Raw genomic sequence first — 14722 nt, forward strand, 5'->3', positions numbered from 1 at the left:
TTCTCAGCTGGGCGAGGGGGGGAGAAATCAGGAGGCGGACACCCCCCACCCCAAAAAACAATCTGAGATCCTGCCCTTCGGGGAGGGAGGGGGCACCTCAGGTCCTCTCTGTCCTTCCAATCTGCCAAACCGATTTCCAGGCCCGGCCGTTGGAATAACCGCTCCTCCGATGAAACTGGCAGATTGAAAGCGATGCCCTCTGTCTCGATAAATCAAGCAATGATGAGAGACCCCCCCAGACCCCCCGAGGATCTCCCCCTCCCTCAGTGAAGAGGTCAAAAGGATGGTAGATGTATAGAACAGTGTTTCTCAACCTTGGCAACTTGAAGATGTCCGGACTTCAACTCCCAGAATTCCCCAGCAGTGGTTAGGACAGTGTTTCTCAACCTTGGCAACTTGAAGATGTCTGGACTTCAACTCCCAGAATTCCCCAGCAGTGGTTAGGACAGTGTTTCTCAACCTTGGCAACTTGAAGATGTCTGGACTTCAACTCCCAGAATTCCCCAGCAGTGGTTAGGACAGTGTTTCTCAACCTTGGCAACTTGAAGATGTCTGGACTTCAACTCCCAGAATTCCCCAGCCAGCATTTGCTGGCTGGGGAATTCTGGGAGTTGAAGTCCGGACATCTTCAAGTTGCCAAGGTTGAGAAGCACTGGTATAGAACACAGCATTTCCCAGCCTTTGGAGGAAGAAGTCAAACCGCTAGGCTTTAATAACCCCCGGCAGCCAAGGATGCTGCGTGAAGTCTTCATTCTCAAACTTCCTTTCACTTTCCAATTTTCCCCCAACTTCCCTCTACAGGACAAGAATGTCTGCAAAATCTCGGAAGAAACATATAGATTTTCCATCAGAACATATGAACATTTAAGCTCAGCCGCCAAGGTTAATTTCTACAAACCAGTCTCCCTCAAGCTTGGCGGCTTTTAACATCTGCAAGAAAGCCACCGAGCTCAGAGAGCACAAGGATGCCACAGTCCTCCTCCTCCCTCTGCAAACCCATCCTGTTCTCTCATTGATCGCGTTACCTAGTTGGGTCATGAAGCGTCTGCAAGAAAACCACCAGTCTCAGAGAGCCCCCAGGGCCCTTCAGTTCACACCTGAGCTACCACAACCTCACCTGCGTTAAGTGCCACACAGGGACGACCCTCTCCCTGTCAGAGCGGCTCTTTCGAGGGCAAAGAGCTTTTGCCCCCCCCCCCCCTCGAATGGTATGGTTGTTATGTGCTTTTAAATTGTGTATTGTTTTGTTCGTCTGTTTTTATCCCTTATCTGTATCCCCTTCCCTGACTTGGATTGTGAGCTGCCCTGAGTCCCCTTTGGGGAAAAGGGCGGCATATAAGTGCAATAAATTCAATTCAATTCAATCTGAGCCGTCTGCCGAGAGAGTGGGGGGAGTTAGGTTTAGGTCTCGTTTTATTTATTTATTTATTTATTTATTTGCTGCCCTATTCCCAACGGGACTCAGGGCGGTTCACAAACCCAAGAGGGGAAGGGAAACAGAAGAACTACAAAGACAAGCCTTTAAAATAACCAACAGACACACACACAATCGAGAGGGGAAGGGAGCTCATCGACCCCAGGCCTGCCGACACAGCCAGGTTTTAATGGCTTTTCGGAAGGCCTGGAGAGAGGTGAGGGTCCGAATCTCTGCGGGGAGTTCATTCCAAGAGTGTCTCACAACCCTGGAATTGACCGCCTACTGCCAATTACCTCCACTCGACCAATCAGATCCCACAGATTAGGCCTCCTCCGAGTTACATCAGCCAGTCAATGTCGACTGGCAACTACCCGGAGGAGAGCCTTCTCGGTGGCTGCTCCGACCCTATGGAACGAACTTCCCGTGGAGATTCGAACCCTCACCACCCTCCAGGCCTTCCGCAAAGCCCTTAAAACCTGGCTGTCCCGACAGGCCTGGGGCTAAAGACCTTCACCGTACCCGAATTGTATGAATGTTGTGCTTTTAATGATGTACTGTCCTATAAGTAACTCGGTTTGTCTCCCCCTCCCCTTGAATTGTGAGCCGCCCTGAGTCCCCTTGGGGAAAAGGGCGGCATACAAATATTAATAAATACAGAAAATAAATACAGAAATACAACCCTGGAAGGCTTTGAAAAACTGCACTTATCCCTCCCACCATCAAAAGGCTTTGACACCCCCCCCCATCACCCCATTGCAGGACTGGGTGTCCACTCTGCCTCTCCGGACCCTTACCAGTCTCCCGGCCTTCCGTCAAGCCGTCAAGACCTGGCTGTTCTGGCTGTTGATTGATATCCAGCCCCCGTTTAGATGGAATGGGTGACATGAATTGTAATACTGTATTTTTATTTTTTAATCTCTATTTTTTAAAAATTAAACATTTCTTGTCTGTTGTGAGCCGCCCAGAGTCCCTAGGGGAGTGGGCGGCATACAAATTCTAATAAACTTTGGGCGGCATACAAATTCTAATAAACTTGAAACTCGAACTCTCCAGTGGGCAGAAGGTGCCCTCGGGTGGCGAACGGCTGCACTGCAAGGGAGAACGGACAGCGCGGTGGAGACCCTTCCTCTCTGGCAGAGTGCCAAGCCAAAAGGGCACGTCTTGGAAACTTCAGGGAGGCCCAAAGGCGACAAGTTCAAAGAAGAAGTAGAATCAGCCAGTTTTATTCTCAGACATTTCGGTTGCCAGCAAAACGATGATGGGGCAAAAACGGGTGATGGAGAGGCAGCTTCTGCTATGTGGTGTCTCGAGAGAGAGAGGGGGAGGGAGGGGAGGGGCAGGCTCTGGCAGAGGCTGGGGGTTAAGTGGGCACTTGGTCTTCTCCGAGTGACCCCGGGGTTAACGGAAAAAAGCCAGCCGCTCTTTGAGCCACTGTTCCGTCAGCTCTTCTGTGGAACGGATCTCAAAGACCTGGGGGGGGAAAGAGAATTGCCGCCCACGTTAATAATTCAAGGCGGGATATGTGACTCTGCCGCGCGCTACATATAAATGGGACGCTTGGCAAAAATTGAAATCCAAGGGAGGAGAAAATAAACTCAACACCGAGACTCACCGAGAATGCGGAGCGATCGGCAGCGGGGGAAAAAAAAGCGAGGCGAATAAAAATATTCTATGGATCAGCAGCCGTTAAAAAAAGGAGATGGTTAAAAAAAAAGAATTCCCCCCCCCCCAAGCCAGAAGAGTCAAAAGGAATGGCAGAACGGTAAACAGTAAATAAAAATAATAATACTAATGATATCAGGATTAAATACCTTTGTGAGCTCAGCTGCCTGAACCAGCCTGTTTTTGCTCCCAGCGTACATCATCTGCTGCTCCGGCTTGCACCCTGGGTGGAAGGGAGAGGGAAGCACGGTTTATTTGCAATTAGCATTCATTCTCTGAGTCAGAAGGCCTTGCGCACTCAAGGAGATTGGATTGATTGAGCTAGGGAGAGACCCCCCCTGCCACACTCAGATTGGACAATCTTGAATCACTCAGACGCTGGACCACGGCATTCTCTCAAGCAGAATAGAGCTGGAAGGGACCTTGGAGGTCTTCCAGTCCAACCCCTGGCTCAAGCAGGAGACCCTCTATCAGGGGTGTCCAAACTTGGGGACTTTAAGACTTGTGGACTTCAACTCCCAGAATTCCCCAGCCAGCTATGCTGGCTGGGGGATTCTGGGAGTTGAAGTCCACAAGTCTTAAAGTTTCCAAGTTTGGACACCCCTGCCCTATATCATTTCTATGCTGGCTGGGGAATTCTGGGAGTTGAAGTCCACAAGTCTTAAAGTTCCCAAGTTTGGACACCCCTGCCCTATATCATTTCTATGCTGGCTGGGGGATTCTGGGAGTTGAAGTCCACAAGTCTTAAAGTCCCCAAGTTTGGACACCCCTGCCCTATATCATTTCTATGCTGGCTGGGGGATTCTGGGAGTTGAAGTCCACAAGTCTTAAAGTTCCCAAGTTTGGACACCCCTGCCCTATATCATTTCTATGCTGGCTGGGGGATTCTGGGAGTTGAAGTCCACAAGTCTTAAAGTTGCCAAGTTTGGACACCCCTGCCCTATATCATTTCTATGCTGGCTGGGGAATTCTGGGAGTTGAAGTCCACAAGTCTTAAAGTTCCCAAGTTTGGACACCCCTGCCCTATATCATTTCTATGCTGGCTGGGGGATTCTGGGAGTTGAAGTCCACAAGTCTTAAAGTTGCCAAGTTTGGACACCCCTGCCCTATATCATTTCTATGCTGGCTGGGGGATTCTGGGAGTCGAAGTCCACAAGTCTTAAAGTTCCCAAGTTTGGACACCCCTGCCCTATATCATTTCTATGCTGGCTGGGGGATTCTGGGAGTTGAAGTCCACAAGTCTTAAAAGTTCCCAAGTTCGGAGACCCCGTGCCATGAGGGATCCAAGCCCACCTCCATTAAAAACCATGTGAGTCGCCATGTGTGAGCAGGCGGGCAATATACATTTCCTAAAATGAATGAATAAATGAACCAGCGCCCCCCCCCCTTAAGTACCCTGGTTGAGACGGGGACTGGGTCTTACCCGCCGGACTGGAGAAGATGAAGCAAAGTGGGTAAGAGATGCGCCCATCGTCGTGCGTGTATCTGTAGCTGTAGACGATGAATGTGGAGACAGAGTCAAGGAAACAACGGGGAATCTCACAGCCAGCCCAGAGGACCCACAGGGGCTCTGGGAAGCCTAATGTTTCATCCTTCCGTTCTGAGGGGTCCTTTTTGGGGGGTGCTTCCTTTTAAGTGTGCAGCCCTTCACCAATCTGACCTGGCCTGTAGCCGAGGTGGCACAATGGTTAGAGTGCAGTACTGCAGGCTACTTTAGCTGACTGCTAGTTCGGCGGTTCAAATCTCACCGGCTCAGGGTTGACTCAGCCTTCCATCCTTCTGAGGTGGGTAAAATGAGGACCCCGGATTGTTGTTGGGGGCAATATGCTGACTCTGTAAACTGCTTAGAGAGGGCTGAACGCCCTATGAAGCGGTATATATAAGTCTAACTGCTATTGCTATTGCTATCTATCTATCTATCATTATCTCTCTCTCTCTCTCTCTCTCTCTCTCTCTCTCTCTCTCATCTATCTATCTATCTATCTATCGGATTGTTGGGGGCAATTTGCTGACTCTGTAAACCGCTTAGAGAGGGCTGAAAGCCCTATGAAGCGGTATATAAGTCTAACTGCTATTGCTATTGCTATCTATCTATCTATCATTATCTCTCTCTCTCTCTCTCTGTCTGTCTGTCTGTCTATCTATCTATCTATCTATCTATCTATCTATCTATCTATCTATCATCTATCTATCTATCTATCTATCGGATTGTTGGGGGCGATATACTGACTCTGTAAACCGCTTAGAGAGCGCTGAAAGCCCTAGGAAGCGGTATATAAGTCTAACTGCTATTGCTATTTGCAGAATAACCCTGACTGGCTTCCTGGTGGGAAACACGTTTTGTTCCCTTACCGCCTAACCTTCTCTCTCTTCCCGCTGGTGAAAATCTTCAGGAGTGAAGGATCCATTTCTCCTTTGAACTATTTGCCTCTTTATGGACGCTTTAATCCTCTCCTCGTTACATGGACATCATCACCGCCTTGGGCAAGGCTGTGTCCACCACCCCCCTCCCGTGTTCTGCTGGCTTGGATGTATGGCCGAGGCATAGCGGAAGGGAGTTCGCCCGCTTATGTGGCTATATGTTTTTGGACACGATGGACAACTAACACTGTTCGCCTGATGTCCAGCAGTGAGTAACACGGGTCAAACCGATCTGGGCAGGGAGCTCCTGGGTGACCATTAAGACGGCAGCACAGGAATAAAGAAAACTGCCACAGAGGGAGGCCTCGACTTACGGCCCCAATTGGGCCCGGCTATTAAGTCAGTTTTGCCCCACTCTACGGCCTTTCTGGCCACAGTTGTTAAGTGAATCCCTTGCAGTTAGTCACACACTTGTGAAGTGAATCTGGCTTCCCCATTGCTTGTCGGGCGGTCGCAAAAGGGGATCAGGTGACCCCCCTCAGGGGGTTGCGACCGTCGTAAGTATGAACCTGTTGCCAAGCGTCTGCATTTTGATCAGGTGGCCACAGGGATGGGCCACCTGATCCTAAATGTAAAAAAAGGGGTATAAGTTACTTTTCTCAGTCACTAAGTGAATTATTGTAAGTCGGCTACCTGTCATGCTGTCAGCTCGTGGTCATCCAGATATATACAGTCCCTAATTCAGTGTTTCTCAACCTTGGCGACTTTAAGTCCTGTGGACTTCAACTCCCAGAATCCCCCAGCCAGCATACGCTGGCTGGGGGATTCTGGGAGTTGAAGTCCACAGGACTTAAAGTCGCCAAGGTTGAGAAAGACTACCCTAATTGTTCACTGAAGAAGAAGAGCAACAGAAGGCTAAATAAGGAGTATTTCAGATCAAAGGTCTATTTAGTTAATACCCCCTCTTTTCTCGAGGGTGGTGGTGGTCAGCCAGATGTTCCCGAGAAACTACAGGCGGCAATATCCGTCCGCCGAAATGGCCTTCTCCCTCGACTATCCTTTAAACCTCGTAGCGATTATCCTTGGAGAAGAGCCTGCTAATTAACCTGCAGATTCTGCCACCTCCTGGGAGCAAAATCCCACGGATTAATGACACCTTAGGTGAGGGAGAACAAGACAGAGCCACTTCCAAGTGTGGACAGGGAGGGAGGGGCCGAAATACACAGAAGATGCCAAGTAGATTCAGGATATCGGGGCTGACGCTCAGGTAGCTCGCTGCTCAGCTGCTCCAGGGAAATGTCCTGCGGAAGAGAAGAGAGGAGAAAAAGAGGCGTGACGTGCACACATAGGGGACGAGGTTTCTCCGTGACCCGTCAAAACTGCGGAGGACAAAATCGCACTCGACGAAAGCGCGCATGTGACGTCATCACAGCGCGACAAAAAAATTAAAAATTGAAATAAAATTAAAATTAAAGCAAGCCGATTCACATAAAGGTAAGGGTTAGGTTTAGGTTTAGGTTTAGGGTTATGTTAAGGGGTAGGGGTAGGTTTAGAGCGTTAGGGTTACGTTTAGCGTTATGTTAAGGGTTAGCGTTAGGTTTAGCGTTACGTTAACGGTTAGGTTTAGGGTTAGATTTAGGGTTAGGTTAAGGGTTAGGTTTAGGGTTAGGTTTAGGATTAGGTTTGGGGGGGGGTTAGGGTAAGGTTTTCGCTTTATTTTTTCATTTTTCGATCACAGCGCGATGTTTTCATCGCGCTGCGATGACGTCAAATGCGCGCTTTCGTCGAGCGCGATTTTGTCGTCCGCGGTTTTGTGGTGGAACCGGTTTCTCAGCTGACCCCCTAGATGGGACTGTGTGGAAGAAGGAGGTGGGGGGGGGAGGCTTCTGGGGTTGGAAGCAGGGAAGCATTTCCAAAATGTAAGCCATGCAATGTTTTCATGCAACAGTGTTGGGAGGGGCCGTGGAGGTCTTCTAGCCCAACCCTCCTCTGCTCAGGCAGGAAACCCTAGACCATTTCAGAGAAATGCTGTGCCGGCTGAAGCATTCTGGGGGTTGAAGTCCACAGGTCTTAAAGCTCTTCTGCTTGAGCAGGGGGTTGTACTAGAAGGTCCCTTCCAAGATCCAGCCTTATGATTCTATGTTTCCAGCAGTGGTGAAATTCAATTTCCTTACCACCGGTTCTGTGGGCGTGGCGGGTGTTGTGTGGCTTCTGGGCGTGGCTTGGTGGGTGTGGCAGGGGAAGGATACTGCAAAATCCCCATTCCCTCCCCATTCCAGGGCCAGCCAGAGGTGGCATTTGCCGGTTCTCCCAACTACTCAAAATTTCCGCTACCTGTTGCTCCATGTTTCACCCCTGGTTTCTACCCATGTTTCCCCCAAAATAAGATCCTGTCTTATATTTTATTTGCCACCAAAAAAAGGCACCAGGTCTTATTTTCGGGTGATGTCATCCACTGACTCACCTCACTTGCACGCGTCGCCCCCCGGCCTCCCTTTTGCCGTCCGAGGCCTTCAGGAACGTCTTCTCCTGTGGTCAGCAAGGCCGGCCAGGCTTTCCTCAAGGCCTCTGCAGCCGTGACAGAGGTCAGGATCAACCCAGAGCCGAGGTGGCGCGGTGGTTAAATGCAGCACTGCAGGCTACTTCAGCTGACTGCAGTTCTGCAGTTCGGCGGTTCAAATCTCACCGGCTCAGGGTTGACTCAGCCTTCCATCCTTCCGAGGTGGGTGAAATGAGGACCCAGACTGTGGGGGGGGGGGGAAATATGCTGACTCTGTAAACCGCTTAGAGAGGGCTGAAAGCCCTAGGAAGCAGTATATAAGTCTAACTGCTATTGTTATAGTCTGCAAAGGGCTTCAGGAAGGCCTCGCTGGCCGCAGAAGAAATGAGGTGTCAGGGTGTGAGGGGCCTGGCTGCAACTCTCCAAAGGTAAATAGTTGGGCAACTCCACCCCCCCATCCCCACCCTAGCTTAATTTTTATCCGTGCACCCTGGAGTAGGCGGGGTCTTAATTATTGAGGGGGGGAGATAGGGCTTATATTGGGCGCATGTGTAAACATCAAGCCAGGACTTACTTTCGGAGTAGGTCTTATTTTTTGGAAAACACTAGCACAGAGACAGCCCCCCCTTCTTGCACTAACCCCCCCCCCCATGGCAGGTAGGGCCCAGTAGTTCTTCCGACCCAAAGGGCAGACCTTCAGCCAGCCACCAAGCGGAGCTGCTCTGACTAAAGACCGAAAGCAGCGGAAAAGTCTCGGCAGGTGACGGTTATCATTCTGAGCCTCACATCAAAATGCCAACGTTGTGTAAAGGCTCAGCGGAGCCTCTTGACACTCCAGATAGTGGAATAAAATGGGCCATAAAATGTTGATGGCTGCTTGCAGCACTCGAGAGGAGGGGAGGGGGGGACGCAGGGGGAGGAGGAAGCCGCAGCAGCAGCAACGGTGAGACTGCTTCTCGCTCTGCAAACTCGACCTGCATCCAATCGGAGAGCCGCTGTCTTGGAAGGCTGCCTGCTCTACGTCGGGAGTCGTGAAAAAGGGGCTCAAAAGTTCTCTTCTTCATTTGTTCGACTGCGTTCGAGCTGCCTAAGCGCCGAAAAGTGGCTGCTTACGATGAAAGAAAGTGGGCTCAAAGTGTCTAGATCAGTGTTTCTCAACCTTGGCGACTTTAAGTCCTGTGGACTTCAACTCCCAGAATCCCCCAGCCAGGGGGATTCTGGGAGTTGAAGTCCACAGGACTTAAAGTCGCCAAGGTTGAGAAACACTGGTCTAGATAAAAAAAAGGCGAGGGGTGACATGATAATAGCAGCATTCCAGTATTTGAGAGGCTGCCACAAAGAAGAGGGGGGGGGTTTCAAATTATTCTCCAAAGCCCCCGAAGGGAGGAAAAGAAGGAATGGATGGAAACTAATCAAGGAGAGAAGCAATTTAGAACTATGGAGAAACTTCCTGGCAGTGAGGACAATCAACCAGTGGAAGATCTTCCCTCCAGATGTTGTGGGGGCTTCATCACTGAGAAGAGACTGGAAATGGGATAGGGTCTCCTGGTGGAGCAGAGGGCTGGACTAGAAGACCTCCGAGGCCCCTTCCTGCTCTATTCTGATTAAAGAGATCAGCAGCAGCAGGGTTCCTGCCCATGTCCTCATCCTGAAACCCATCAGCTCAAGGGGAGAGTTCCCTGCAGCCAGAGGTGCCCCCAACGGCCCTTCTCCACCCAGACTGAGCTGTCATAAACTCTGTGCCCATTGGCCTTGGGGGGGGCTTGGAAGGGGAGGTTGAGGAGGGCAGCCCAAGACTGTCCCAGAATCTGACAACTTGAGAATAGGAGCCCCAGAGGGGGGGGGGGGGATATATATCAGGTTTGACGAGACGTGTTAGATTTTAATGTAATTTGACTCTACATGTATACTGTTTTCTCTTATATTTTCATTACTATTATTATTATTATTATTATTATTTCTTTAAAACTAGGATATGTTAAGCATATTGACTTGAAGCGGAAATACACCAATGAGAGGAGGAGTGGGAAACAGAAGGGAGAAGGAAGATGGGAAGAGAAGGATAGGAGAGAGGGTAAGGGGGGAAGATGAGGAGGATAAGGAGGAGTGGAATGAAGAGAGAGGAGAAGGAGAAAGGAAGGGGGAGTAGGAAAGGATGATGGAGGGAAGATAGAAAGTTGGAGGGTGGTAGAAGAAAGGTGTATGGAGAGCAGAAGAGCTATAATGGGTTTCTACTTTTCTGGGCATTGTTGACAAGAGGAACTGATGTAATTATTATTTAATACTATATGATACAGGCTATGTATAGTTTACATGTGAGTGCGTGTTATGAAAATGAAAATGGAAATAAAAAGCTTTCAATAAAAAAAAATACGGAAAAAAAAAAGAATAGGAGCCCGAGTACAGGAGCAAGTGATTCACTTAACATCTGTGGCAACGAAGGCCGTAAAACGGAGCAAAGCTCACTTAACAACTCCCTTGCTTAGCAACGAAACGTTTGGGCTCCATTGTGACCGTAAGTGGAGGACTCCCTGTATTACAGGAGCTGATCTCAAGATAGAAGATCAATTAATATTTGGATCCCACAAGATGGGAGTAATTGTTCTTGACTCCGCGCTTTCTCTGAATAATCTAAGTGGTTTAATTCTATTTAGAAGCATCTATTTTCTGCCTCATCCTACCTCTAATATTATTAAGCGCCGCTTTTTGCTTTCAGGATTCCCTCAGGGCCGTTAAAATGATTTTGCATTCTGAGAAAATGAAGCTTCCCGTAGAATCCCACCGACTCCTTGCGCGTTGCAAAAAAAGCAGTGAACCAGAGACCAAATCATGAACATCTTGCTGACATGCGTGAAGATTGTAAAACATACTGAATTAAATAGGAAGGCAAACAATGCCATCAGCACATTGTTCCCCCGAGATAATAAATTTGATTTGAAATTCAATTTGCTTTTTGTCCGGGCCAGTAATTTCTAGCAAAATTTACATCCAGGAAGCCGGACTGTTTAATGGAAGAGTTGCTTTTGGAGGGGGGGAAAAATGATGTTGCCTTCAGTCAGATTCAAACAGTGACAGCGCAGGGTGGGAAGTTAGACTACGGAGGAACTTAAATCATCTAAAGGAATGGAATGTGTATTCCTGCACATATATAAATGTACTTGCATACACACAAACACACGTGAAAGAATGAGTGCAAATGAAAGAATAATGAAAAGAATTGTTGATTGCAGGGCCCTCGGTGAAAAAGCATTCCATCTGGGATATGATTTAGGATCTGACAGCCTTACTACCTTTCCAGTTTCCACTGGGTGGAAGGAAAAGAGCCGGCTCGTAATTTATCTTAATCCATATGTAGCTAATTCATTTTTACGCCCCAAGGCAAAGTTCCTTTATAACCTCCTCTGATTATAACCAAATACACATTTCTATGTTTTCCTAGCTTTAAAAAATTGAGTTTTTGTTTTTAGCATATGAAATTACGCTTAAGCAGCTAGAGAACTATTCATCAGACGCAGCTGCTCTCATGCTGCAAATTTGCACCTTATTTGATATAAAGGAGAACATTCTGGAGTTTTGGTTGATTGGGAGAGCTGTAGCTTTGTCTACCCTCTGTGGCTTGCTTTAATGCAGGGGTGTCCAATCTTGGCAACTTTTAAGACTTGTGGACTTCAACTCCCAGAATTCCCCAACCAGCAAACACCAAGGTAGAGATTCCTGGTTTAATATGTATCATGAATCATCTCTGCAGTTTAATTGATCTTTCTAATGTGTTTAGCAGCAACCCCCCCCCCCCAAGACAATTCTCTGATTCTTCAACCAACATATGTTTGAAGGCTAAATCATTTGATTAATGATTGTAACCATGATTATGACCTATTATTTGCCTGTTTATATGTACACTGTGAGACGAATTCCTTGTGTGTCCAATTACACTTGGCCAATAAAGAATTCTATTTCTATTTTTATTCCATTCTATTTCTAACTGCTGCTTTAATTTACAGATTGGCATTATGGACAGGCATTTAAATACATTCAAAATATGGGTGGGCTTCTTTAAAAGGAATACCGAAGTCATTTTAGTTTTAAAAATGAGACAAATGTTGTGCCTACCTGAAATTCCTCCTCCAGAATCACCAGTTGTCTGTCTTTGTCAACTTTCACTGATGACAGAGAGAGGAGAAACCAATTAACAAGTTTTTCACTTCCACCGGTTCCTAGAAAACTCGCCGTCTCCGTTATCACCCATTCCTTGCCCTTCTCAAATCTTCCAGCGTGGCTGCTAGACAAGAGTGGGCACAGAGCACTAAGCTGGAAACCCTGAATTTTTTAATAGCGCTGAAGCAATCTACCGTCAGCAGGAGTAGAGCCAAGAGCTGTTTTCATATCTCCTTCACTTTATTCAAAGTGATGACAAATTCACGGATGTTAGATTGCCTATACAGCTGTCAGCAGAGGTTCAATGAACATCAAAGGCACTTTAATAGAAGGGGCATGAAATGCTGACAACATTTCAAAGCAGGGGGCTGCTGTCCTCTTCGGTTAAAAAAACACAACCACAAAGATGTACAATCATGAAAGGCATAAACACACACACGCACGCACAGAGCGCGCACACACACACACACACATAATCACTGAGGAAGCACAAATTCTTAAAATGCATTAGGGCAGGGGGCCTCCAACCGTGGCAACTTTTAAGACTTGTGGACTTCAGCTCCCAGAATTCCTCAGCCAGCGTTGAAGTCCACAAGTCTTAAAAGTTCCCACGGTTGGAGGCTCCCCTGCATTAGGGTACAAGTGCCGCTTAGTGTTCAATTTGTGCAAAGTTTGGGCCAGGCATACACTTTTGCCCTGACGCAGGTAGTCCTCGACTTACGACAGTTGAGCCCAAAATTTATGCGGCTAAGTGAAACATTTCTTAAGTGAGCTTTGTCCCATTTTACGACTTCTCTCGCCACTGTTGTTAATTGAATCACTGCAGTTGTTAAGGTAGTCACACGGTTGTTAAGTGAATCCCACTCCCACATTGACTTGGCTTGTCAGAAGGTCGCAAAAGGGGATCACGTGGCCCACAGGACACCGCAACCGTCATAAGTACATGGCAGTTGCCAAGCGCCTGGATTTTGATCACGTGACCACGGGGGATGCTGCAATGGTCGTGAAGTGTGAAAAATGGTCACCTTTTTTCAGTGCCGTTGTAACTTTGGTCATTAAATGAACGGTTGTAAGTCGAGGACTAGCTGTGACTGACCGAAAACTAACTTGTAACACATATAGGAATTCACTTACTAATTAAAGCTGTGTTGTTAGTCTCCTTCTGGAAACGAAATTTCTTTAGTTTCTCGATCAGCGACGGATCCACATCACACACAACCAGGGAATCTGACTAAAGAAGGAAGAGCAAGGTGGATTTCTTCCCCACTCAGGTCTATCATGTCTCATTTCATGTTCCTGAAGGCCACGTGGGTCTCCTTCCCTCTTTGATTACATACTGCAAAGGACTGGCTATATTTTCAAAAATCTCAGACTCATATAGGTGACATATGCCAAAGAGGCCTGCGTTCTTAAAACCGTAGTCTATTTTGCTACAGCTGAAGGTTTAGAAGTAACTATAAACTTTAATTGAAACTGGTACTAAAATTCCCAATTTCCAGATGGGTGCATGGGGCAGGGGCGGGGGGGGGGTAGCTGGTTGCACAAGACTGCAGGATTATACGCAACTAGGCGATATTTTTCTAATGCCTTTCTGCTTTTGCAGTTCCTCATTTTTTAAAAACCACGATGTTAACGCCAAAGATTCACAAAATCTTTTTCACCTGGGTTTTGGTGCCTGCGTCCTCGTTCTGAACACGTGTGCCCCGTGTAATGGCATTTGCCTACAGTCAATCCATCAAATCTTAATTAATAGTCATAGACCAGCATATGGCTACTTGTTACAGCTTTTCTCTCCTCTGTCACTTCGCTAGTGTAATGTTGACCTGTTAGATTTTTGGCAGCAGAAACCATGTTGCCTGCGTACATCATTGGTGCAACATTCACGAACACAGACATATTTTGAACTGATTACAAATCACGAGGTTACCAGAGGTCAAGTTAACCTCATCTGCCACCCTAGTTTCTAGGACATTTTATGCCTAAATTAAATTTCTCCAGCTGCTTTTTGAAAACCTGAGGAAAGGGGCTTCTGGGTCTTCATTTCGGGGACCAAACAGGCTTAAATCTTCACAAGACGCTCTGCATCTTGGTTATAACTTAAACTCCCTTATTCCAAAACGCCCTTGTTTTGAAATGCTGATCTTTCAATCCAGCACACCGCAGCAGAGGAAGTGAGTCTCTGCCAACCGTCAACATGAGCTTCCACTGGGGCCATAACTGTTTCTCTTGAAGCTTCATTTTGAGAGATGGCAAAGAAACGGTTCCTCCAAAACCTCCCCCAGATCTGAAAAAAATAACTGACTGATGGGCAAAGGGACCCATAGAATAAATGTTTTAAAAGACCACTTTTCCAAACCTGCTAAGCCAATATTGGAAGCAAGGGCCCCACCCAGAATTAGGAATCGGTTAAGCTAACCATTCTGCCCTGCGGAGGATCTCCAGTCGTCTCTCCTCGTCTGTTGAAATCTTGCAGCTCCGAGTTCGGTGCTTTCTGCCCTGTTGTGCAGGATGTGTTGCTCTTCAGCTCGGGACACCCTCCGACAGATGCAAAGGGAAAGACAGAGACAGATGCAAAGGAAAGACAGATTGGGAGGAAGTAATTGCCGATGATGGGGTGGAGCATAGAG

At 47.6% G+C, this 14722-nt stretch overlaps 1 protein-coding gene across 1 annotated transcript; it reads right to left on the bottom strand.

Moving 5' to 3' along the window:
- Window positions 1–2734: 2734 nt before the first annotated feature.
- GMFG (glia maturation factor gamma) lies at window positions 2735–14722 on the bottom strand. The gene is made up of 7 exons (XM_087728420.1): window positions 14512–14722; window positions 13230–13326; window positions 12051–12100; window positions 6692–6741; window positions 4503–4585; window positions 3229–3302; window positions 2735–2887 (listed from the first exon to the last, which is right to left on the bottom strand). The coding sequence occupies exons 1-7, from the start codon at window positions 14716–14718 to the stop codon at window positions 2816–2818; spliced, it is 633 nt and encodes a 210-aa protein (XP_087584546.1). The 5' UTR covers window positions 14719–14722; the 3' UTR covers window positions 2735–2815.

The sequence above is a fragment of the Thamnophis sirtalis genome, unplaced genomic scaffold (assembly GCF_051295495.1).
Source record: "Thamnophis sirtalis isolate CommonGarterSnake01/CBP01778 unplaced genomic scaffold, rThaSir2_p1.2 scaffold_13, whole genome shotgun sequence".
NCBI lineage: Eukaryota > Metazoa > Chordata > Lepidosauria > Squamata > Natricidae > Thamnophis > Thamnophis sirtalis.